At 47.3% G+C, this 25,526-nt stretch overlaps 1 protein-coding gene across 1 annotated transcript; it reads left to right on the forward strand.

The window, feature by feature from the left end:
* The first annotated feature begins 1,573 nt into the window (after positions 1-1,573).
* Positions 1,574-25,526, forward strand: Znf398 (zinc finger protein 398). Its single transcript, XM_069996997.1, has 6 exons — positions 1,574-1,805; positions 5,380-5,775; positions 14,947-15,073; positions 15,564-15,677; positions 16,287-16,400; positions 21,421-25,526. Exons 1-6 carry the CDS (start codon positions 1,782-1,784, stop codon positions 22,569-22,571), a joined length of 1,926 nt encoding a protein of 641 aa, XP_069853098.1. The 5' UTR covers positions 1,574-1,781; the 3' UTR covers positions 22,572-25,526.

A 25,526-nucleotide genomic window follows, 5' to 3' on the forward strand; every position in this document is an offset into this window, starting at 1 on the left:
ACCTCCTCCCCCCCAAAAAAGACCTGGAAATATATGTATGGAAAGCAAAATCAATAAGGAGAAATGCACAAAATACGCATTGGCTATATAGGATATGATAAAGTCTCTAAATACACTATAGTTTGTTCATATTTTCAATTTTATATTCAGAAAATTATTTATAAGTTAAATTGGTAAAATAGAAAGTTACTGTCTGTAGCTCAATACACTATAGATCACTTCCACAATTTTTTCTCCAGAAATTGGGTGAAACACAAAACATTGAGGACGTGGGCCCTGTCTCTGAGCTTTGTTGCTCAAGGCTAGTGCTCTACCACTTTGAGCCACAATGCCACTTGTTTTCTGGCAGTTAACAAGGTAAGAGTCTTGCAGGCTTTCCTGCCCAGACTGGCTTTGAACCCTAATCCTCATACATCAGCCTCCTGAGTAGCAAGGATTACAGGCATGAGCCACTGGCATCGGGCATGAGTGCATTTCTTTTTGGACTATGTTATCCCTTTCCTTACCCACTCCCAGTTTTTCCCTTCCGTTCCTTAATTTTTTAACTTTAAGAACCAATTAAAGGGCTGGGAAGGTGGCTCAGTGGTAGAGCGCTTGCCTTGCATACCTGAGGCCCTGGGTTCGATTCCTCAGCACCACATAAGCAAAAAGAAAAAAAGCCGGAAGTGGCGCTGTGGTTCAAGTGGTAGAGCACTAGCCTTGAGCTGAAGAGCTGAGGGTCAGCGCCCAGGCCCAGAGTTCAGGCCCCACGACCGGACGCAAAAATAAATAATATATTATTTATATATAATATATATTAATATAATAAATCTTATATTATTAATGTGTTGTATAATAAAATTATAAACCGATTTTCTTGGGAAGGACATTCAGCTTGGTTTTATTGCCTGCCTATTCTATGATGGTGTTATTCTGATTTTAACGGTCACGTTTCATCATCTGACCACGATGTACACACTCAGGCAACCTCAGATGCCACGCTAGAAAAGATGCACCAAGTGCCCCAACCAGACGGTGCCCATGTGGTCCTGAGTGGCAGACACCGGTCTCGGGGCGTTGGCTTGCGTGGATTCCCGGCCTGCTGGAAGCGGGGGTGACTCGGCCGCCCATCGCGTCTCGGCTCACCTCAAGGATCCCCTGCAGCCCACAGCGTGCCGGAGGGGATCTCACGCCTGCGTGGCTGCCTCGCCCCTGACGGGAACGCGGCGGACCCACGCGGGCTGCGGCCGCCTCCCGGGGCGACCCCACGGGTCCTCGCTCACCCTGGCCTGGTCTTCCCGTCCCATTCTTGCACTCTCCGCCCCTCTCTACCGGCTCCAGGAGAAATGCGGCCTGACAACGGGGCCTCCGTGAAGAAACACCCGCCCCAGGACGAGCCCGAGGTCTCCGGGGCCCTCAGCGACGGTCCTCGGGCGCGCTTCCCGGGAGCGTGGAGAACAGACACACGAGGCTCGCCTTCGCGCGCACCAGCCGACGGCGGGCGCCGCCAGGGGGCGCTCCGGCCGCGCGGGCGCACGGGCGAGCGGCGCGTCTAGGCCGGCGCACTCGCTGCCCTCCCAGCCGCCAGCTGAGGACCGCTGCAGCTGGTGCGGCACGGGCAGCTCCGCACCCAGCCCCGCCGCGTCCCCGCGCTCCCGAGGCCGGGCTGCCGTGCGGGCCTCGTCGGTGCGAGGAAGGCAGGGCCGTGCCGCGACGCCTGCGGGGGACAACCGGGGCCGGCGCCTGCGTGGAGCGGAGACGGCGGCGGAGACTCCGGGGACCGGGCCGGGCAGCGCAGGGCCATGGCCGAGGCGGCCGCAGCTCCGGTAAGCGCGGCGCGCGAGGGCTGCGGGGACCCCGAGTCCCGGGAGGAGGAGGACGGGGCGGGGGGGGCGCGGTTGGGGCCGCCTTTGCCGAGCCCGGCTCTGCCGCCGTCTCGCCCCGAGCGCCCCCCCCCATCCGGGACGCGCCCGGCCCGCGGCCCCCCAGCTCTGCGCTTCCGGGGTGACTGCCCCCCAGCTGTTGTTTCCTAGCCCAGACGCGCTGCCCTGCCTCGCCTGGCATCCGTCTGCAGGGCCGGGAAGTGGGCACGGGAGGTTTTCTCATCGCCGTTGGTTCGTGCGGGCCCGACCCCCCCCCCCTCCCCGGGAAAGACGCGAGACACCCCGAGGCCCTGCGGGAACCTCCGCCGGAGGAAGGGCTGCGCGCTCGCAGCGTGGTGTAGCTACGCCGGTGCTTGTTTACTGCGGGCCCAGCCGTGCAGCCGTTGCTAGGGGTCACGGAGGCAAACGGTCCCGCCCACAGCCCCCCCCCCCCCCGGCACACAGTCCCCCCCCCACGCAACCCTTCCACCAACACCCCCCCCCCCCCCGCACACAGGCCCTTGAGACGGAATGGTCAGTATTTCTTGGAAGCATCTTCTCAGGGGGAGATGTTTTAGAAGGTCCAGTGAGCCGTGGCTGGAAAGTGAGTGGAAGCAGCGAAGGGAAGCCAGCCCTGGCTTGGGGTTGCGAAAGGAGCCAAGGAGAATGACACTTGTTTCCCCCCGCCCCCCGACTCCCCTTACCCCCGCCCCTCGGCCTTTTGTCCCCCTCCAAAAAAAAATTAAAATGGTAGAGACCTTTTATGAGTTCTATAGAAATATGCTCAAAGTGACACATCAAACTTTAGGTTCCAGCCACTCACATCTGTAATCCTAACTACTCAGGAGGCTGAGTTCTGAGGATCCTGGTGTAGGCAGAAAAGGTCCTGAGACGCATCTCCAATGAACCACGAAAAAAAGCTAGAAGTGAGGGGCTGGGAAGGTGGCTCAGTGGTAGAGCGCTTGCCTTGCATGCATGAAGCCCTGGGTTCGATTCCTCAGTACCACATAAGCAGAAAAAGCTGGAAGTGGTGCTGTGGTTCAAGTGGTAGAGTGCTAGCTTTGAGCTGAAGAGCTGAGGGACAGCACCCAGGCCCAAAGTTCAGGCCCCAGGACTGACACCCACACACCTACACACACAGAGCCAGAAGTGAAACTGGCTCAAGTAGTAGAATACTAGCCTTGGCATGGAAGAGGCCTAATGGATAGCATTTAGGCTTGAACTCATCAAGCCCCAGTACTGGTATTAAAAACAGCAGTAAGAAAAACTTTAATTTCCTTAGTAGTCATATTTAAAAAGTAAAAAGGACAATGTGATTGGCATATGCCTGAAATCACGCAGGAGTATCATGAGTTCAAGGCCAGCCTGAGCTAAAAAGTGAACTCCTTCCAGTCAGATGAATAAAGAAGACTAACGATGGATTTTTCGCTCAATATGTGAAAAATACTATTTAAACAATTATTAATGAGAAAGGTGCTAGTGGCTGACACTTAGAATCCTAAGGATTGAGGTTGGAAGTCAGGACCAGCAAAAAAATATTGGGGGGGGGGTGGCAAAGGAAAGAAAGACCCTATAAACAAATCCAAGAGACTCTCAGCTCCAATTAACCAACAAAAAGAAGTAAAGGTGTAGCTCAAGTAACAGATTCCAGCTTTGAGTGCAATAGCTAGGTAAGTGCACAAAACCCTGACTTCAAGCCCCAGTATGGAGGCTATAAATCTGTAAATCTACCTATCTCTCTCTCTCTTTCTCTCTCTCTCTGTGTATATACATATATATATATATATATAATATATATATGTATGTATGTATGTATGTATGTATTCTGCATTTCAAGTACTCAATGATCACATGGAGCTAGCAGCTCTGGTTCTAAATAGGGAAAAATCTATCTTAATGGAGAATTGGGAGATGATGGCTTGTGTGGTAGTGCACATCTGCAATCCTAGCACTCTGGAGGTGGAGGTCAGCCCGGCCTACATAGTAAGACCTTGTCTCAAAAAGACTTAAGGGGGCTGGGAATGTGCCTTAGTGGTAGAGTGCTTGCCTAGCATTCATGAAGCCCTGGGTTTTATTCCTCAGTACCACATACACAGAAAAAGCCTGTACTGGTGCTGTGGCTCAGGTGGTAGAGCGTTAGCCCTGAGCACAGAGAGGTTCAGGGACACAGCCCAGGCCGAATGCCCCAGGACCTGCCCAAAAAAAAAAAAAAAAAAAAAAGAAAATAGAGTGAAAAATGTTGGCATTCTGAACATTGGTAGAAATTGGCTTCAGATAGGGTAATTTTTTTTCCCTTGGGAAGCAAAGACAGCATGTATTAACTGATAAGTTTCAAGTGGGAAAGTGTATGAAGTCTGGATTTTTTGGGGGGGCAGTTGGTTGTGGGCCTTGAACTCTGGGCCTGAGCGCTGCCCCTCAGCTCTTCAGCTCAAGACTCTACCACTTGAGCTTCAGCGCCACTTCCGGTTTTCTGGTGGTTTATTGGAGATAAGAGTTTCCTGCCCGGGCTGGCTTTGAACCGTGATCCTCAGATCTCAGCCTCCTGAGTAGCTAGTATTACAGGTGTGAGCCACCGGCGCCCGGCAAGTCTGGATTTTTTTCACAAAGTAGGAGGCCATGTCACCTAGAGTGAGGGGCTGTGTGCACAGGAGCTGGTATGGGCTGTGCTTGCTGACTCAGCAAAGGCAGCATCTTCATTTTCCTGCCAGACTTACTGAGTCAAGATCTGGATTTTAACTAGATCTCTAGATGATTCTCATATATATTAGTTTGAGGGTGTGTAGCTACTGTATGGAATGAGAAACACTGCCTGCGGGGCACCAGGCCGTGTCACGATGGTTGGAAAGAAGGGAGGTGTGGTCAGGGGGCACCGTCCTGCCTCCTATTTGCAGTAGGAATTTCTTCCTGTTACATCAACTTTCTGTTTCAATGAGAAGCTTAACTTTCTTGGAAAGATCTAGACTTAAGCTTGCCAGCCTGAAAATTTCCATGTGTTGATTTTAATCTGCCCCTTTGAATGACAGTCTAGGGTCAAGCAAGTTCTTTTTGCCTTTCGTTTTAGAGCCCGCAGGTATTTAGCAGTGTTTGAGATGTTCTCTCTAGACTGAGCATCTTCAGCTTTTTCCAGTGTTATTGAATGGTATAGTTGTGGTAAATGGGGTGGGTTGCGGGGCCAGAGCGTACATTGGTGAGGGATTCGTCAGGGGGTTCTGATCTCAGGGAAACTTGTAAAGAGTTCTTGTGCACTTCTGCCTTTTCCAGAGAGAGGAGGCAACAGCAGCCTGAGTCTGTGAGCCTCAGAGCAGGCACGCCAGAATGGTGCTTACAGGCCAGTTTCACTTATCACTCTCTGAATCCATTCCTGAACCCACCAGAACAATTCTGTTGGCTTTTGATGCCAATGCGCCCCAGAAGGAGGCTGGTGCTAGCCTACTGAGATTAATCTCTGCTGGACAGCTCAACACTCCTATGACTGAGGCTTGATGTGAGGGTTCCTTGTAACATCCAATGTCTTGTCCCATCTTTCCATTGCACACAGACTTCGGAATGGGACACCGAGTGCCTTACATCGCTGCAGCCCCTTTCTCTCCCCACACCCCCAGCCGCAAATGAGGCCCACCTGCAAACGGCAGCCATCTCCCTGTGGACAGTGGTGGCTGCCGTGCAGGCCATAGAGAGGAAGGTGGAGGTCCACAGCCGGCGACTGCTACATCTAGAAGGCAGGACAGGGACAGCGGAGAAGAAGCTAGCCAGCTGTGAAAAGACAGTGTCGGAGCTCGGCAACCAGCTGGAGGGCAAGTGGGCCGTGCTGGGGACCCTGCTGCAGGAGTACGGGCTGCTGCAGCGGCGTCTGGAGAACCTGGAGAACCTGCTGCGGAACAGGAACTTCTGGATCCTGCGGCTGCCCCCGGGTGTTAAAGGGGATATACCAAAGGTAATATTTCCCTTCGAGGTATGAAATGGTACCACGTGACCTAACACTAGCAGTAAGTGGCACTCTTGGGTCAGTAAGTTACTCTGATATTTTTGTTTCTCTTTGAAATCTCCCCACATGTCTTATGCTGAAGGAGCCCTGAAGGTGAGGTGTGTTTGGGAAGTACTGTAGATTTAGAGTCTTCCAATGGAAAGACTTCCCTAGCCAGAGGTGGCAATCTGGGAGATGGATTTTCTTCTTCTCTCTCTCTTATGCTTTTTCCTACCTTTTATATCAGTCACCTCTATCTTTGCTAACCTGTCTGGCAAAATCTTGGTGAGGAAGCGAAATGCAGTATCATTTAAATGAGTTAATTGGAATGTGCTGGCAACTCTGGTGAAAAGTCAGAGGCAAGACAAGATGAGGTTCATGTCAGGGCTGGGGTTTTGTATGGATCTAGGATTGATATGGGTCTCGTCCTGTATGGGACGTGTGTGCTGGGATGCTGGGGCCCTGTCCTCCCTGTCCTCATTCTAAACATAGCACACAACCGTAAGACACTTCCAAACATGCCTTTATTAATTTGTTCAACAGACATCTTTTGAACACTTAGTATTTCCTTGACCTACCTCCTGCAGACATAGCAGTGAACAGTTCACTGTTAGATTCTCTGATGTCTTATATTTTGCTGGGGGAAGGAAAAAATAAGCCACATACATACATTCAGATACTTTGATAAAAGTAAGCAGAATGCATTCTGGTGATCTGTTTTCAAGAAACCTTCAGTTCACTTCTCTGCCTTTTGGCTAAGATCAGGTCTAAAAGGATGGCAGAGAAATCATCATTGAGCAACTAATATTTAAGATGAACAAGAACTTCTGGGAAGGTCTCAATTTTGAGATCTGAGGAAGAGTCTCCCAGGTAGAACCGCAGAGCTGGCACCAGGTACCTGGGGCATTTGTCACAGGAGAAGGGAGAAGGCCTCCTATGTTCCAGTGCTTGAAGAGGAACATGATTGGGTAGAGTGTCAGTGTTTAGTAGTATACTAGCATCATCTGGCTGGGTGTGATGGCATGATTATAATTCTAATCTCAGTCTTTGAAAGGCTGAGGTAGGAAAATCGGGGTTGTGAGGCCAGACTGGTCTACATAATAATGAGCCCACCCTTTAAAAAAGAAACAACAAAAAAAACTCACCTGGCGGGATTCTACTTTTTGTTTTTTTTGGTCAGTCATGGGGCTTGAACTCTGGGCCTAGGCGCTGTCCCTGAGCTCTTCAGCTCAAGGCAAGCATTCTACCACTTGAGCCACAGCACCACTTACAGTTTTCTGGTGGTTAATTGGAGATAAGAGTCTCACAGACTTTCTTACCTGGGCTGGCTTTGAACTGTGATCCTCAGATCTCAACCTCCTGAGTAGCTAGGATTATAGGTGTGAGCCACCAGTGCCTGGCTGGATTCTACTTTTTTTTTTTTTTTAAGTTTACTAGAGACATACCTAGTGAGAACCGAGGCAGGAATAATTTTTAAAGCTTCCAAAAAAATCTATGTGACTGTGGTTGTAATGTCAAGAAGTTTGGCTGGCACTAGACACAGAAACCTGAACTGAGAAAATACCCCCTGCCCAGTGCATTCCTGAGTGTGACTCTTCTGCCTGGAGTGTCCCCACGTGATAGTTGCCCAAGCTGCCCTAGGTGGAGATTAGTGTCATCAATACATCTGCCTGTCTGCTCCTGTCAGCAGGCCTCCTGCCATGTGCTCCCTGCGCAGCCCTAACCGATGTTTCAGCCTCATCAGCTGTCCCTCTAGTGTGAACTCAGCCACAGTCTACTAGGCTACTAGGTCACAGTCCTAATAGCCTGACACCCATAAAGGCTTTGTGATCTTGCTTGGGGGGGGGGAGGGAAGGGTGTATTTGGGGGGAGGTCTGCTTGGGGGGGGGGAGGGAAGGGTGTGTTTGGGGGGAGGTCTTCTCTGGGCCCACCAGTCAGGGGTAAAAATGAGTTAACACAAGTTACTCCTACTGATGGCTTTTCTTTTTCTTTTCTTTTTTTTTTTTTTTGTCGCCAGTCATAGGGCTTGAACTCTGGGCCTGGACGCTGTCCCTGAGTTTTTCAGCTCAAGGCTAGCATTCTACCACTTGAGCCACAGCACCACTTCTAGCTTTTCCCATGTGTGGTACTAAGGAATCAAACCTGGGGCTTCATGCATGCTAGGCAAGCACTCTGCCCCTAAGCCACATTCCCAGGCTGATGGAGGGCATTGAAGACCAAGGAAAGGAATTGGGATTTGAAACTTGAGCACAATGAGTTTAAACAGAGGGATTCTTAGCTGGTTGTTTGGAGTGGGAGCAAGAACAAAGCTAGGATTAAGCAATGATGCAGCTGCACCAGTAGGAAAGTGAGAGGTGGATCGCATGCTCAGGGCAGCAGTGGTGGAGAAGCAGTGGATAGAGGCAGATGTCTTGACAGAAGTGGCAATAGGACTTATCGACAGAAATTTTAAAGAAGGAGTTAAAAACAGGAATCATTGAAAATTCACTGTGGGGTACTTAGAACTTACTGTTCTAAATGCTTTTATTTATTTTAAGATACATAATTCTGGGCTAGGAAGGTGGCTCTGGTAGAGTGCTTGCCTTGCATGCATGAGACCCTGGTTCAATTCCTCAGCACTACATAAGCAGAAAAAGCTGAAAGTGGTGCTATGGCTCAAGTGGTAGAGCATTAGCCTTGAGCTGAAGAGCTGAGGGCAGTGCCCAGGTCCAGAGTTCAGGCGCGCGCACACACACACACACACACACACACACACACACACACACACACTTCTCTCACACACACACACACACACACACACACACACTTCTCATAAGAGCACACACACACACACACACACACCATGCCCAGGTCCAGAGTTCAGGCCCCAACACACACACACACACACACACACCCACACTTCTCATAAGAGCACACACACACACACCATACATAATTCTCATACACACACACACACACACACACCCATACATAATTCTCATAAGAGCACACACACACACACACACACACACCATACATAATTCTCATAAGAGCCCCAACTTGTTCAAGATAGAAGGTTAAGCTGGGCGTTGGTGGCTCACTCCTATAATCCTAGTTACTCAGGAGGCTGAGATATGAGAATTGCCGTTCAAAGCCAGCCCAGGCAGGAAAGTCCTTGAGACTCCTATCTCCAATAAACCACTAGAAAACCGGAAGTGGCGCTGTGGCTCAAGTGGTAGAGCACTCGCCTTGAGCTGAAGAGCGCAGGGACAGTGCCCAAGCCCCGAGTTCAAGCCCCACAACCGACCAAAAAAAAAAAGAAAAGAAAAGATAGAAGCTTATCAAGTATGAAATCCAGAATTGTATTTTAACCTAGTTGACTTTAGAGCATACACTTTTAAAAGCATACACTTTCCTAAAGCTCCCTGAGTAGGCTCTTGGCTTTCTTCAGAACTGGCCATGTCTTTGAGAATATCTTGGAAGGGTGTGGCCTTCAAAGGAAAGAAGAGCTCTCCTTGGGCTGAAATGTCCGTGGTATGTTCAGGAAGGATAGTAAATAGACTCAAGCTCAAGGAAGAAATCTGGGAGTGATGGAGACAGATAGTGGCTCCAGTTATGACTTTGGAAGCAATCATCTCATAAGAGAAAATGGAGCCGGGTGCTAGTGGCTCATACCTGTAATACTAGCTACTCAGGAGACTGAGATCTGAGGCTCAAAAGCCAGCCTGTGAAACTGTTATCTGTGACACTGTGGCTCAAAGTCATAGAGTGCTAGCCTTGAGCAGAAAGAGCCCAGGGACAGTGCTTAGGCCTGAGCTCAAGCCCCACAACCAACAACAACAACAAAAAAAAAAGATTTAGAAAAAATGAAAACATAAGGTCTTAACACCACAAAACTAGAATAATCAAGAGCCAAACACAAGAATTTAAAATTCCAATGAGATAATGTATTTTGGGAATCTGCATGTAGAAGTGGAATAGTAGGTGGGAAAATATGATAAACAACTCTGTGGATGTATTTTTCTCAAATCAGAATCTGAATACCAAAGGTGGGGTGTTTGTTAGTGGCAGAGCACTGGCCTAGCATGTGTGAGGCCCTGAGATCAACCTTTAACACAACAAAACAAACAAAAACCCCAAAACATAAAACAAGACAACAACAAAGACAGACCCTGAGCACCAGAAAGAAGAATTGAGATATTATAGAAGAAAACTACTGTGAATCAGAGATTGCACAACTGGAGGCAGACAGAGACCTCACTCCAGCTGCTTAGTGTTGACCCCGTAATAGGCAAAAATGAGTATGGTGATTTATTCAAGGAAAAGTCTATTTATCTCAGAAATTAAAATACCAGAGGCTGAAATAGCAGCAGACTTAAGGGCTAAAAGAACTCTGATGTTGAGGTAGAAAATGTCCACAAAGAGTACAGGTGTGGCAACTGGCTGAGCTTCAGGCTACTGCCAGCTTTCTGGAGGTTCACTGGGCTAGGAAAGATCATTCCACTCAGGCTGGGGCTAGAGCTCTGCATAGCATGTGTAAAGCCTTGGGTTTGATCCTTAACACACAACCCAGGGCTGGGAAGGTGGCCCAGTGGTAGTGTGCTTGCATTGTACTCATGAGGCCCTGGGTTCAATTCCTCAGCACCACATAAGCAGAAAAAGCCGGAAGTGGCGCTGTGGCTCAAGTGGTAGAGTGCTAGCCTTGAGCTGAAGAGCTGAGGGACAGTGTCCAGGCCCAGAGTTCAGGCCCCATGACTGACAAACAACAACAACAACAACAAAAACAACAACAAAACTATAACCCAGCAACACAAGATAACCTTGTAAATCAGCAAGTTAAAATGAATAGTGACCAATGAAGAACTTAAAAATTCAAACTGGGTAGAACAGAACTGGAGGCAACAAGATCCAAGAATAAATTAGGAAGAGAAAGTAAGATTAAAAGTGAACTGGATAGGGGCTGGGAAGGTAGCTAAGTGGTAGAGCGCTTGCCTTGCATGCTTGAGGCCCTGGGTTCGATTCCTCAGCACCACATAAGCAAAAAAGAAAAAAAAAGCCGGAAGTGGCACTGTGGCTTAAGTGGTAGAACGTTAGCCTTGAGCTGAAGAGCTGAGGGACAGCGCCCAGGCCCAGAGTTCAGGCCCCACGACCGGACCCAAAAAAAAAAAAAAAAAAAAAGTGAACTGGATGGATAGAAAATGATATTCTCAAATCAGCTATTGAATATCATAGTGTTCTTAGTAGAAAAGGATCTGAAGGTGGGCATTGGTGGTCCATGCCTGTAATCCCAGGGAAGCTAATCAAAAGGCTGAGATCTATAGGATCAAAAGAAAAGTCTTACAGACTCCATCCCCAAGTAGCTAACCAAAAAGTTAGGCTGGAGGTATGGCTCAAGTGGTAGAGTGCCAACTGTGACCAAGCAAGCTGAGCAAGCACAAGGCCTTGAGTTCCAAGTCCCTATACTAGCAAGAAAAAAAGAAAAAAGAAAAAAAGAGCTTAACCTATAGTTCAGAACGGGACCCTATAGTTCCAGTTACTTGGGAAGTTGGAACTAAGAATTTCAGACCAGTTTGACAACAGAACAAGGCCCACATCTCTTAAAAAAAGAAAAAAAAAGAATTAGTATGTGAAGCATATATTGCCAAGGAAGAAGTTACAAAAATTTGTGTTATTAAAAAGTAGAAAGCTAAGCTGGGCGCTGTTGGTTCATGCCTATAATCCTAGCTACTCAGGAGGCTGAGATCTGAGGATCACAGTTCAAATCAGCCCAGGCAGGAAATCCTGTGAGACTCTTATCTCCAATTAACCACCAGAAAACCAGAAGTAGAGCAGTGAGTCAGAGTAGTAGAGCAAAAGAGCTCAGGGATGGTGCCTAGGCCCTGTCTGGTCTCACAAAAAAAAAAAAAAAAAAAAAAACACAACAGCAAAAATAACTTGAGCTTAGCATATTCTCTAGAATTTGGTTTTAATTCAGCACATTTAGGAACTTGGTTTCTGAAAGCATCTGCAAAGGACCAGTATGAAGAAAAGTGACTTTACAAAGATAACAAAAGATCTGGTCAATAAAGAACTGGGTATTTCAACAACAAATTGTGAACATTGAAAATGCAGAGAATGAACATTTCTGACCTAAAATAGTGAATCACCAATTTGTAGATCCCAATAATCCTTACTAGTACAGATTTCTGAATTAAAACCAAATACTGAAGGAAACAGTGGAAAAGTGAAACAAAAATACCAAAATCTAAGAAGCAAAACTGAAAAGTGTAACTAGAAATTGAAGACATTGAAAGAGGAACAGTCACATTAATTGAAAGGTAAGCATTGGCTTTATGAATACTTCACAGAGAAGAAACATAATCAAGCAAAAAGGAACTACAGTAAGCTGCCATGGCCTAGAAAGAGACAATCTTTTGAAAACATACTGAAGAGATTGAAGAAGAAAGTAGAAGTCGTAGAGGCCTATAGAAAATTAGAAACAAAATTTCAGCCAGGCGCTAGTGGCTCACATCCATAATCCTAGCTACTTAGAAGTCTGAGCTCTAAGAATTACAGTTTAAAGTTAGCCTGTCCAGAAAAAGTCCATGAGACTTTGCAAGTTAACCACCCCCAAAGCCAGAAGCCGGGTGCTAGTGGCTCATACCTGTAATCCTAGCTACTCAAGAAGCAGAGATCTCAGAATTGCAGTTCAAAGCCAGCCCAGGTAGGAAAGTCTGTGAGACTCTTACCTGCAATATACCACCAGAAAAACAAGTGGTGCTGTGGCTCAAGTGGTAGAGTGCTTGCCTTGAGCTGAAGATCTCAGGGACAGCACCGAGGGCCAAAGGTTAAAGCCCTATTACTAACCCCCCCCCCCAAAAAAAAAAAGGAAAAAAAATCAGAAAATGGAGCTGTGGCTAAAATGGTACTGTGCTAGCTTTGAGCAAAAGAAGCTCAGGGACAGCACCTATGCCTTGAGTTCAAGTCCTAGGACTGGCACCAAAAAAAGACAAAATTTCAGCCAGGCACCATGGTTCACACCTGTAGTTCTAGTTACTCAGGGCTGAGATTTGAGGATAGTGATTCCAAGCCAGCCTGGGCAGGACAATCCGTGAGACTAATCTCTACCTAACTGCCCAGAAGCTAGAAGCAGAGCTGTGCTCAAATGGTAGAGCACTAGCCTTGAGAAAAAAAAAAGAAGAAGAAGAAGAAGAAGAAAGCTCAGGGACAGCACCCAGATCCTGAATTCCAACCTCAGGTCCAGCACAAGGGAAAAGAAGAGAAAAAGACAAAATTTTGAGCCAGGTACCAGCAGATTATACCTGGATATCATGGTTCAGAGCCATCCGTGGCAGAAAAGTAGATAAGACTCCATCTCCAATTAACTAATGAAATTCCAGACTGATGGTGTGGTTCAAGTAGTAAAGTGCCATCCATGAGCATGAAAACTTGAGACCCTGAGTTCAAGCCAACTACCATTCCTTCTCATCCTGAGTTCAAGCCAGATACCATTCCTTCTCATCCTGAGTTCAAGCCAGATACCATTCCTTCTCATCCTGAGTTCAAGCCAGATACCATTCCTTCTCATCCTGAGTTCAAGCCAGATACCATTCCTTCTCATCCTGAGTTCAAGCCAGATACCATTCCTTCTCATCCTGAGTTCAAGCCAGATACCATTCCTTCTCTTCCAAAAAAGACAAAAATTTCTACTTGGAGAATTTTAAGGCTAGTCTACAGCATACTTCCCCCACCACCAACAAATCAAAAACTGACCTAATTCAGCAGTAAGGAGAGAGATACATTTAGAAAACATCACCAAACTCTGTTCAAATAAAGAGAGGGAATGTGAACAGACATCTCAGGCAAGGTAGACATGGTGGCTCATGCCTGTAGTCCCAATACTTAGGAGGCTGAGGCAGGAAGATCTCAAGTTTGAGGCCCACCTGGGCTCCATACCATTCCAAAATTCCAGATACTCTCAGAAGGGGCTGTGCAAGACGTTGTTTAAAGGAAACATAGAACACAGTTGGTGAGGATTTCTGTGGTCCTTGAGTGGGTAGCCCCAGGTCTCCCCATTTCTGGGCCAGTTGATGAGAATCCAAGCAAACAACTAAGGAGAATTCATCCATGGTTCCTTCACCTGGCAAATATGATTTCAGAAACCAACCTTGCTTCTGCAAATGACTTGACCAAGGGACCACTGTTCGAGTATACTTAAAGCTGTATTATTAAGTGGTAAGATGCGGATAAAAAGCTTTTATAATCTCTGTAGGAGAGTACACATCATAATTCATATTATGTGTTTAGTTTATATAAACCAAATGAGAATTTTTGACATTGGAGAGATGCAGGTTAGTTTATGATTAAGATCTGGCACTTTGAATCTTAACACTTGGGAAAAGCAAAATGAAGACTTGATGTTGTTACTGAAAAACAAATTTGGAGGAAAATGTAAAAACAACAAAACAAAATATTAAAATTTGACACTGGTGGCTCACACCTGTAATCCTAACTACTCAGGAGGCTGAGATCTGAAGATGCTGGTTTGAAGCCACCCCAGGCAGGAAAGCCCATGAGACTCAAAAAAAAAAAAAAAAGCTGGAAGTGGACCTAGGGCTCAGGTGGTAGAATGCTAGCCTTGAACACGAAAGCTTAGGGACAGAGTTCAAGCCCTAGGCTGGAAAAAAAAAATTAAGACTTTGACAAAGTCTTAAGGATTTGCAGAGAAGATAGACATAATGAATTTTGAAGTTAATTTTGGTCTATACATGCTTCTAACATCAGCCCTACTAGCTTTCAGTCATGAGGCAAAAAGCTTTCCTCATGCAGAAGGAAGGACATTGAAAGGAACAGCATTAGAAATAACACAAAGGGGAGCCTGCTCCTCAGAGATGATATTCTTAGGCAAAGGCAGATCAAAATTGGTGATGTTAGTCTCAGCAGGGCTGGTCAGTGAGAGATGCTCTCTCACTGTTTGCAGAATGCTTGAGTATGCTCAGAAAGGTGCAGCTACATGCTGTAATCCATGAGGGCTGCACTAATGACAAGTGATGGTAAACCATTTCAAAGCTCTTTAGAGTGGGTATTGGCAACTCATGGAGATTATTTAAAAAAAAAAAAAAAAAGCAACTAATTCTTGGGGAATTGTGATGGAGGGACTGACGCTTGTGATTGTCATTTTAGGTGCCTGTGGCCTTTGATGACGTCTCTATCTACTTTTCCACACCAGAGTGGGAAAAATTAGAAGAATGGCAAAAGGAGCTTTACAAGAATATCATGAAGGGCAACTATGAGTCTCTCATCTCCATGGGTGAGGCTGGTTGGCTTTTTTCTTTTTGCATGAGGTGACAGCAGCTCAGAAGGGCTCAGTCCCTTTTCCTCCAGTTCCTCATTCTCTATCCTCATGTACTTCATAGTCTGCTTCCAGGCCAGAGACCAGTTCACATGTGCTCAGTGGGAATCATCACCTCTCCATTGCCGAATCACAGGAGAGAGGACAGAGAACAAAGTTCGATATTCTGAGTGGGCCATCTGTTGTTTTCTCCTCAGTGCTTACCCTTGAGGCCACCGCCACTCTTACTGTATGAAAGGAGGAGGTGGGAAGAACCAGCATCGAATGAGTGCTTTCCCACATAATTCCCTTTCCCCTGAGCAGATGTCATAGTTGGAGGTGGATGGATGGGGACAAGTGATAGACAATCCAAAAGAAATTCCCAGGACTGTGGGCCTCAAAGATTCAGTTCAGCTTTGATGGCAATTAGTTGTCATTCTCATTTTTCTGTCTCCTTTTCCTCTCCTAGATTACGCTATGAATCAACCTGATGTCTTATCTCAGATTCAACCAGAAGGAGAACATAATACAGAGAACCAGGCAGGGCCAGAGGAAAGTGCAATTCCCACAGATCCCAGTGAAGGTACGTGGGAAAAGGGATTATCCACTCTCCAGCTTCCCTTCTTGATCAGAAAAGGGGGATCAGCACAATGAAAGCAGCGCCTGTGAGCTTCTAAAGCCATCCAACCCAACAACTGGGTTCGTTCTTGTTTTTGGGGTGTGTGTGTGTGTGTGTGTGTGTTTGCTAGTCCTAGGTCTTGAACCTGGGGCTTGTAATTTCCTTCCTTCCTTCCTTTCTTTTTTCTTTCTTTTGCCACTCCTGGGGCTTGAACTCAGGGCTTAGGCACTGTCTCTGAGCTTCTTTTGCTCAAGGCTAGCACTCTACCACTTGAACCACAGCACCACTTGCAGCTTTTTCTGTTTATGTGGTACTGAGGAATTGAACTCAGGGCTTCATGCATGCTAGGCAAGCACTCTACCACTAAGCGACATTCCCATACTATTTTTTAATTTCAAAAACAATATTTTATCTTCTGATTCAGGCGCTTAAGGCTATTCCTTTTTTTTTTTTTTTTTTGTCAGTTATAGGGTTTGAACTCAGGACCTGGGTACTGTCACTAAACTTTTTTTGCTTAAGGCTAGTACTTGAGCCACAGCTCCATTTCCAATTTCTTTTCTTTTCTACAAATAGAGCCTGGTCTTTCAACATCTGATATTCTGTCGTGGATTAAACAAGAGGAAGAGCCACAGGTTGGGGCCCCTCAAGAGGCCAAGGAGAGTGACCTGTACAAAGGAAGCTACCCTGGTAAGTAGCCGTGGAAGAGATGCTCAAGTCCAGATCCAGCTCACTCCAAGAGCAATTTTTTTATTTTGTCAGTTGTGACGCTTGAACTCTGGGCCTGGGCACTGTCCCTCAGCTCTTCAGCTCAAGGCTAGTGCTCTATTGCTTGAGTCACAGCGCCACTTCCAGCTTTTTCTATTTATGTGGTGCTGAGGAATTGAACCCAGGGCCTCATGCATGCAAGGCAAGCACTCTACCACTGAGCCAACTTCCCAGCCCCTCAGAAGTAATTTAAAAAACTGCAAAGCCAGCCAGATTGGTGGCTCATGCCTGTAATCCTAGCTGTGCAGGAGGCTGAGCTCTGAGGATCATGGTTCAAAGCTAGCCCAGGCAGGAAAGCCTGAGAAACTCTTCTCCAGTTAACCACCAGAAAACCAGAAGTGGCACTATGGCTCAAGTGGTAGAGTGCTCGTCTTAAGCTGAGAAGCTGATGGACAGCACCCAGGCCCACAGTTCAAGCCCCATGACCAACTAAAAAAAAAAAAGTATATACATACTGCAAAGCTGGGCACTGGTGACTCATACCTGTAATCCTACTCAGGAGACTAAGAGCTGAGGATCATGGTTCAAAGCCAACCCTGGCAGAAAAGTCTGTGAGAGTCCCCATCTCCAATTAGCAAAAAGCCAGAAGTGGAGTTGGTGGCTCTTAAGTCATAGAGTGCTAGCCTTGAGCACATAGAGCTCTGGGACAATGCCTAAGCCCTAGGCTCAAGCCCCATAACCCACCAAAAAACAAAGAAGAACAATAAATTGCAACTGAAATGAGTCTATAGAAGCAAGGAAGAGAGCCAGGTGCCAGTGGCTCACGCCTGTAATCCTAGCTACTCAGGAGGCTGAGATCTGAGGATCACGGATCAAAGCCAGCCCAGGCAGGAAAGTCTGAGGCTCTTACCTCCAGTAAACCACCAGAAAACTGGAAGTGGAGCTGGAAGTGGTAGAGCACTAGCCTTGAGCTGAAGATCTGAGGGACAGCGCCCAGGCTGAGTTCAAGCCCCACAACCAACAAAAAAAAAAAAAAAAAAAAAAAAAAAGGAAGTAGAGGGAAAAAGCATATTCAACTAAGTTAGAAATTAAGCTGATGGGCTGGGAAGGTGGCTCAGTGGTAGAGCGCGCTTGCCTTGCATGCCTGAGACCCTGGGTTTGATTCCCAGCACCATATAAGAAAAAAGCCGGGCCGGGCACTGGTGGCTCACGCCTGTAATCCTAGCTACTCAGGAGGCTGAGATCTGAGGATCGCGGTTCAAAGCAAGCCCAGGCAGGAGAGACCGTGAGACTCCTATCTCCAATAAACCACCAGAAAAACGGAAGTGGCGCTGTAGCTCAAGTGGTAGAGCGCTCGCCTTGAGCTGAAGAGCTGAGGGACAATGCCAAGGCCCAGAGTTCAAGCCCCACGACCGACAAGAAAAAAGAAAAAAGCCGGAAGTGGCGCTGTGGCTCAAGTGGTAGAGCACTAGCCTTGAACTGAATTGCTGAGGGACAGCGCCCAGGCCCAGAGTTCAGGGCCCACGACTGGACCCCCCCCCCCAAAAAAAAAAAAGAAATTAAGCTGAAAGGCCACTGAAATAAATTTTAACTGGAAAAACATTCTTAAATGCAAAAATAAATTAGAATTGTTTTAGTTGGATGTGGTGGTACATTCTGTAATACTAGAGAGGCTAGCTATTGAAAGTTAGTGAAACCTGCCAGGTGCTAGTGGCTTACACCTGTAATCCTAGCTCCTTGGGAGGCTGAGATCTAAGGATCACAGTTCAAAGCCAGCATGGCAGGAAAGTCTGTGGGACTCTTATCTCCAATTAACCACCAGAAAACTGGAAGTGGCTCTGTGTCTCAAGTAGTAGAGCGTTTGCCTTGAGCTGAAGAACTGAGGTACCGTGCCCAGGCCTAGAGTTCAAGACCCATGACCGACCAAAAAAAAAAAAAAAATTAAAGCTGTGTCTCAAGTGGTCGAGTACTAGCCTAGTATGTGCATCATAATTTTCAACATCTTCAGTACTAAAAAAAAATGGAATTGTTGGGGTTGGGTATAGCTCAGTGGTGAAGTTTGTGCCTAACCTGCACAAAGCCCTGGGTTTAGTCCCCAGCACCAAACTTAAAAAAAAATAAACAGAATTATCAAAGGAAGAAAATGAAGTACATACAGATGTACCAAAAGTATGAAGTTTGGGGGCTGGGAAGGTGGCTCAGTGGTAGAGAGCTTGCCTTGCATGCATGAGGCCCTGGGTTCGATTCCTTAGCACCACATAAGCAAAAAGAAAAAAAGCTGGAAGTGGCGCTGTGGCTCAAGTGGTAGAGCGCTAGCCTTGAGCTGAAGAGCTGAGGGACAGAGCCCAGGCCCAGAGTTCAGGCCCCACGACTGGAGCCCCCCCAAAAAAGTATGAAGGTGAGTGATGATAAACAGAACATTTGGAGATCACGCACATGAAATACCAGCATAGCAGTGGCTTTGGAAGTCTGCCGTCCCTTGCATGCTGGGGAATTGATCCAGCTGGGTAACTGAGCCTTGTACATGTTAGGCCAGCACACTCCCACTGAGATCACTAAGGAAGAATAGAACAAAAATGGGCATGTAGGTAGGGAGACAGGCAGTCTTCCCTCTGTAAAAGGAAAACAGTGATGGAGAAGAAGCAAATAGTTTCCCTCTAAGTACCATCTTTGTTTTGCCACTTGAATAATAAAAGGATCTCAAGGTCAGAAGAGACTCAATTTTATACAACTTAACGCCATCTGTTCTTTAATATGGTTGATGTTTCAGTTTCTTTGAACTCTGAGAAGTACAAATAAAAAAATAAGGCTGGGCCCTGGTGGTTCACGCCTGTACTCCTAGTTACTCAGGAGGCTGAGGTCTGAGGATCATGGTGTGAACCCAGCCTAGGCAGAAAACTCCATGAGACTTTTATCTCCAAAAACTACTCAGAAAAAGCCAAAAGTGGTGCTGTGGCTCAAGTGGTAGAACACTAGTCTTGAGCATAAAAGAGGCTCAGGGACAGTACCCAGGCCCTGAGTTCAAGCCCTAGGACCAGAAAAAAAAAAAAATAGAGTTTCTGTCTTCCAAGAAACTTCAGACTAGAAGCCCAGTGCTGGTGGCTCACACTTGTGATCCTAACTAGTCCAGAGGTTGAGATCTGTGGATTGAGATTCAAAGTCAGTCCATACACAAAAGTCCACTAGACTCTTTAGCTTCAGTAAACCACTAGAAAAGCTGGAGCCGTGGCCCAAGTGGTAGAGGGCCAGCCTTGAGTAAAAAAGCCAAGTGAGAGGGCAAGGCCCCTAGTTCGAGTCCTAGTACCAGCACAAAAAAAAAGGAGGAGGAGAAACTTAGACTAAGGACACACATATCAGTGCTAAGCATGCATGCCTGTTAAGTTCGAGGAATGCATGGGAGAGTTGATATACAAAAGAAATGAGAGTTTTGAAGCCTGTCATCCATTTTTGTTTTTTGTTTTTGGTGCCAATACTGGGCCTTGAACTTGAACCGTGGTCTTGGTCCCTTAGCTTTTTCACTCAAGGCTGGTGCTTTGCCACATGATCCACAGCTCTACCTCTTGTGTTTTGGAGATTACAGACTTTCTTTCCCAGGCTAGCTTTGAACCATAATCTTCAGATCTCAGCCTCCTTAGTAGCTAGTAGTATAGGGATGAACCACTGGCTTCTGTGTATCTGTTTTTTTTTTTTTTTAATTTTTTTATTGTAAAGATACTATACAGAGGGTTACAGTTACATGAGTGAGGTAATGAGTACACTTCCTCTTGAACATTGTTACCCCCTCCATTGTTTTCCCCCTACCATCCCCTCCCTCCCTCCCTTCCCCGAGGTTCTTTTTTTTTTTTTTTTTTTTGATTGTGATTAAGTGATTACTTAATTTCCGGAAATTCACAGTATTGTGGAATAATGATGTGCATCTGTTTTAATTTGGATATTTAGATAAGGAATTGGAAATGATGCCAGAAATAGGCCTAAAGGTTTGACTGGTTTGAGAAGGCTAGATATAATTTGGGAAGGTGGGACCAGCTGGGAAACATTCTCCAAAAGGGAGAACAAAATAAGGAAAGACAGAGGCAGAAATACATACTTTATTCTCAGAGAAAGTACAAACAGCTGACTATAATGAAGGTTTTTATCTAATAGCATAGAGAATAGTAAAAAAAAAAAAAAAATTTGTTATTGGGTCAGTTGTGGGGCTTGAACTCTGGGCCTGGGTGCTGTCTCTCAGCTCAAGATGAGTGTTCTACCACTTGAGCCACCACGCCACTTCCAGTTTTCTGAATGGTTAATTGGAGATGAGAGTCTCATGGAGTTTCTTGCCTGGGCTGGCTTTGAACCACGATCCTCAGATCTCAGCCTCCTGAGTAGCTAGAATTACAGGCGTGAGCCACTGTGCCCAGCTTACCTTACTTTTTATTTATTATATTTCACCTCTACTCAAAAGTTTTGTTGCTTATTATAACAAAAATATTTACTGCCGGTGGCTCACGCCTGTAATCCTAGCTACTTCGGAGGCTGAAATCTGTGGATCGTAGTTCAAAGCCAGCCTGGGCAGGAAAGGCCGTGAGACTCTTATCTCCAATAAACCACCAGAAAACCAGAAGTGGAGCTGTGGCTCAAGTGGTAGAATACTCGCCTTGAGCTGAAGAGCTCAAAGAAAGTGCCCAGGCCCAGAGTTCAAGCCCTAAGACTGACCAAAAAAAACCCCAAAAAACAAAAAAGAAAACAAAAATACAAGAACAATAAGGTGAGAAAGACTGATTATGGGAAGGGTTTTGGTTTTTTTTTTCCCCAGACTGGGAGTGTCATTGACACCACCTTAAATTCCAGGTGGCTTGCCACAGGGACTTCATGCCCTTGTGGAACATGGCAGCAGGGCCATGGCTGAGAATGCATCTGGGGTGTTTAGAACTTGGAGCAGTTTCTCAGGGCGGGGTAAGACGCCGAGGTGCCTGCCGTAGGCCTGCCTGCATCAGCCTAACTCACAGCTCCTTTCTTTCAGAGGAGCTGGTGGTCAAAGCCGAAGGCCTGGCCAGGACGCTGTGTTCCGAGGTTCCCCCCACCTTCCCTGCCTCGGCCGCACCTGCTGCGAAGGACGCGTTTTCAGAAGCGCCTTTCAAAGGCCAGCAGCCTGCACCCGGGACCCATTTCGGATGCCCGGCCACTGACCTGCCTGAAGCCTCGGAGGGACAGGTGACTTTCACTCAGCTGGGCAGCTACCCCCTCCCGCCTCCACTCGGAGAGCAGGTGTTCTCGTGCCACCACTGTGGCAAGAGTCTCAGCCAAGACCTGCTGCTGACGCACCAGTGCGGCCACGCCGGGGAGCACCTCTTGCCCTGCGCCCAGTGCCCCAAGCACTTTCCCGCACAAGCCGACCTTGGCAGCACCTCGCAGGACCAGGCCGGCGCGCCCCCCCCTACCTGCCCACACTGTGCCCGCACCTTCACCCACCCCTCAAGACTCACCTACCACCTGCGGGTCCACAACAGCACCGAGCGCCCCTTCCTCTGTCCCGATTGTCCCAAGCGCTTCGCCGACCAGGCGCGACTCACCAGCCACCGCCGCGCTCACGCCAGCGAGCGGCCCTTCCGTTGCACGCAGTGTGGCCGGAGCTTCAGCCTGAAGATCAGCCTCCTGCTGCACCAGCGGGGACACGCGCAGGAGCGCCCCTTCTCCTGCCCCCAGTGCGGCATTGACTTCAACGGCCACTCAGCCCTGATCCGCCACCAGATGATCCACACGGGCGAGCGGCCCTACCCATGCACGGACTGCAGCAAGAGCTTCATGCGCAAGGAGCACCTGCTGAACCACCGGCGGCTGCACACGGGCGAGCGGCCCTTCCAGTGCGCGCACTGCGGAAAGAGCTTCATCCGCAAGCACCACCTCATGAAGCACCAGCGCATCCACACCGGCGAGCGCCCCTACCCCTGCGCGCTCTGTGGCCGCAGCTTTCGCTACAAGCAGACGCTCAAGGACCACCTGCGATCCGGCCACAGCGGAGGCTGTGCTGGTGATGGTGACCCCACCGCACAGCCCCCCGACCCGTCGGGTCCCCTCTTAACTGTGCTCGAAACCTCTGGCCTAGGTGTTAACACCGAAGGTCTAGAGACCACTCAATGGTATGGGGAAGGGAGTGGAGGGGGAGTTTTGTAAGCCTGTGGAGTGAGCCATGATTAACTGTGTTCTAGAGGGGTGGAAAGGCCAGGAGAAAGCCCACCAACTCCCACAGAAATTAACATCTAACGCACCAAGGAATTTGGGGTTCTCCACACTCAACTAGAGGCATTCTTGGAACTTCAAGGTAGTACAAGAATACTACGTCTTGAAATCCAGAAGATCTGTAAAGTCTAGCATCCTCCTCTCTTCAGAGATCCCACATTAGGAATTATAAATATCCCCGCGAGGCTGAGAAGGTTTGTCCTCGGGTTATCTTATGGGAGAGTAGAGTGAGAGTAGACCAAGTCTCAGGTAGACAGAGGTGTGAGAACAACTCCCAAACTTGAAGCCCATGAGAGTGTTCAGAGCCTTTTATCGTTTGATGGTGAGGTGACTGTTGGAAGGCTGTGCTCCCTCCACTGTTGGTGTTGCTGCATTCTAGAAACCAGCTAAAAAGCTCTGTTCCCACCTGCGTGGTCACATTCCCCGGGACGTGACTCAGACTGCCTTCTGGGTCTCCTTGATGGAGTCTGCGAACACATTGATATTGAGTGATATCTAATAGTTCTTTTAGGGGAACAGTTCTTAGCGTTTCCTGGCTTGGTTGTTGAACATTCAGACTCTTGTACTGACATTGAATCTGCCAGGAACCTTTGCCAGGGTCTTGATCACAACAGAGTTCTCAGTTCCATTTTCAAAGCTTGAGACCCCAGAGAAAGAGCCGGCGTAGGAGTAACAGAGTACCCAAAAGTTGGTGTCTAAATCATATTTTTGGAGTCATTTATGTCAAAATATCCCATTTCCAAGCCAGTAAGTGTGGTTTGCATTTCTGGTTTCTGATTTTCTTTTACAGTCATCAACAACAGAGATCACAAGACTTTGCAGAAGCAGTAAGGTGTTTTCAGAAGGCGCTGAGCTCTGGGCTTTTGTTTGCTTTTGTGTTGCAATGAGGCACTTGAGCCATCAGAGCTGTCTGTGCCTCGCCTACCCCTGCCATGACAGTGGGCACAGAGGCACCGCTGAGGGCTGAGCGATCGTGCGGAGACACAGACAGCCTGTCCGGCCTGCTGTGCTGTCAGAGACCCGGCTACGTGTGTTCTTTTCCTGGGGGTCACTCAGTCATCTGGGAGCATCGGAGCCTGCTTCTGTTCCTAAGTGTCTTTGCAGCTGGGTAGAAGTCCTTTTTCTTTTATGCCTCTCAAGTTTTCATATGTGAAACGAGGTTAAAGAGGGATGTAAGCCTCTAGAGATTCTAAAAAAAAAAAAAAAAGTGGTTTGATATATTCCTTCTATTTCTTCCGCTGGCTTTTGTCCAGGTAAAGTCAAAGGAGCCTAAAATCAAAGCAGAGAAGCTCTTGTAGAAACTTGACTAAAATCAATTTGATGTTTTTCTCCAAGGAGCCTAAGATAGAAGATAGAATACAGAAGCAACTACACCTTGGGCAGAAAAGATAATTCTGGAACCCTTGTATGATGCCTGGAACAAGGCCTGGGACTATTTAGACAACATTTTCTTGAAAAGTGGTAAGGAAGGGATGCTTTCTCCTTATCACTGAGTCTAACCGCCATTCTGCCTGGCATGTGTAACTGCCAGGAAAGTTACCTGTGTCCCAGAAAGCTGCAGCAACTCAAGATACTTTTTTTGCAGGGAGTAACTGGGGTTGAGCTCGGGACCCTGTCTTTGCTAGGCAGGTGCTGTACCACTTGAGCCATACTGCAGGTCCTTTTTGTTTTAGCTGTTTTTCAGATAGTGTTTTTTACTTTTTTTTCCCCTTGGGCTGGTCTTAGACCTCGATTCTCCTGTGTTTTTCATGTGGATGGGATTAGAGATGTGTACCACCATGTGTAGAAAGGTAATCACTGCTCTGTGGTGAACACAGTATCAGGAACCATGGGAGCCATCAGAATTGTGTGAGATTGGACTATAGGCAGTGGAAAAGGCCCAGGAGGATGAACGCAGCAGATAAGCATAACCCTGGTGTATTGAGATGAACAGCTTTCTAGCCAGAGTACAGTACAGCCCACCCCACGGAAAATGTAGGAGCTCTGGTTCTGGTTTCATTGGTGATCAATTAGGAAGTTGGTATGAGATTGAACTCTGGTTTACATCTTGATCTCCCTATGAAAGGAGGAAAAGTCAAATGCTATCTGGAGGTGATGAGCTCACTTTTCCGAATAGATTCAATCCATGGTATTGGCAGAGGAGGGATTCCTGCTCAATGTGAGATGTAGGATTAGATTGTGTTGAAAATTCATTTTACCGCGGACACAGGGTAGTAGTGTGAGAGGCCGGTGCATAGAAATACTGAGGGTGATTCCCACAGCACCTTCTGCGAAGGTCTATTGTAACAGCAGGGTCTTCAGCTTCAGAAAAAAAGTGACCACAGTTGAAATGCCCATCAAGCAAGTGCCATAAAAGGAGTGTATAGGACCATCACAGAGGGAGAATGGGGGACCCTAATCCTCTGTGTTGGCACCCTGCCAGGCAGAGAGTTCCAGGCTAGTTCTGGAGAGTTCATGTGCTAAAGGTTCAAAACTGATTCTTAGAAAAGTTAAGGCAGAATCCAACAAAGTTTTCAGCATGTAGAGGAGGAACTCTTGGCCAATCAAGTGCTCCTGAGAGAAACCTTGCAGTTAACCCCGCAGTGAAGGGAGCCCAGGGGCTTGGCTGTCAGGACCAGATGCCACAGGGAAGAGGAAACCCAGGAAGTATGGCCCCATCTGTCACCCTCTGGACTATTCCACATAAACTCCATCGCCTTTGCAGTGTGTCCAGGTGTTAACTCTAACCACATTTCACTCTCAGTTGCCTAAGGGTTTTCATTGTCACCCTTGGCTAATCCTCTGAGAGGAAAACAAATAGCAATTGGTCAATTATGTAGAATGCGAGTGAAGATGGCTGCTTCTATTCTGCTGGACATTGAAAAAAATTAATTTATTTGAAAAGGAAAA

Source organism: Dipodomys merriami, unplaced genomic scaffold (genome assembly GCF_024711535.1).
Source record: "Dipodomys merriami isolate MVZ:Mamm:240054 unplaced genomic scaffold, mDipMer1.0.p SCAF_5, whole genome shotgun sequence".
Classification (NCBI taxonomy): Eukaryota; Metazoa; Chordata; class Mammalia; order Rodentia; family Heteromyidae; genus Dipodomys; species Dipodomys merriami.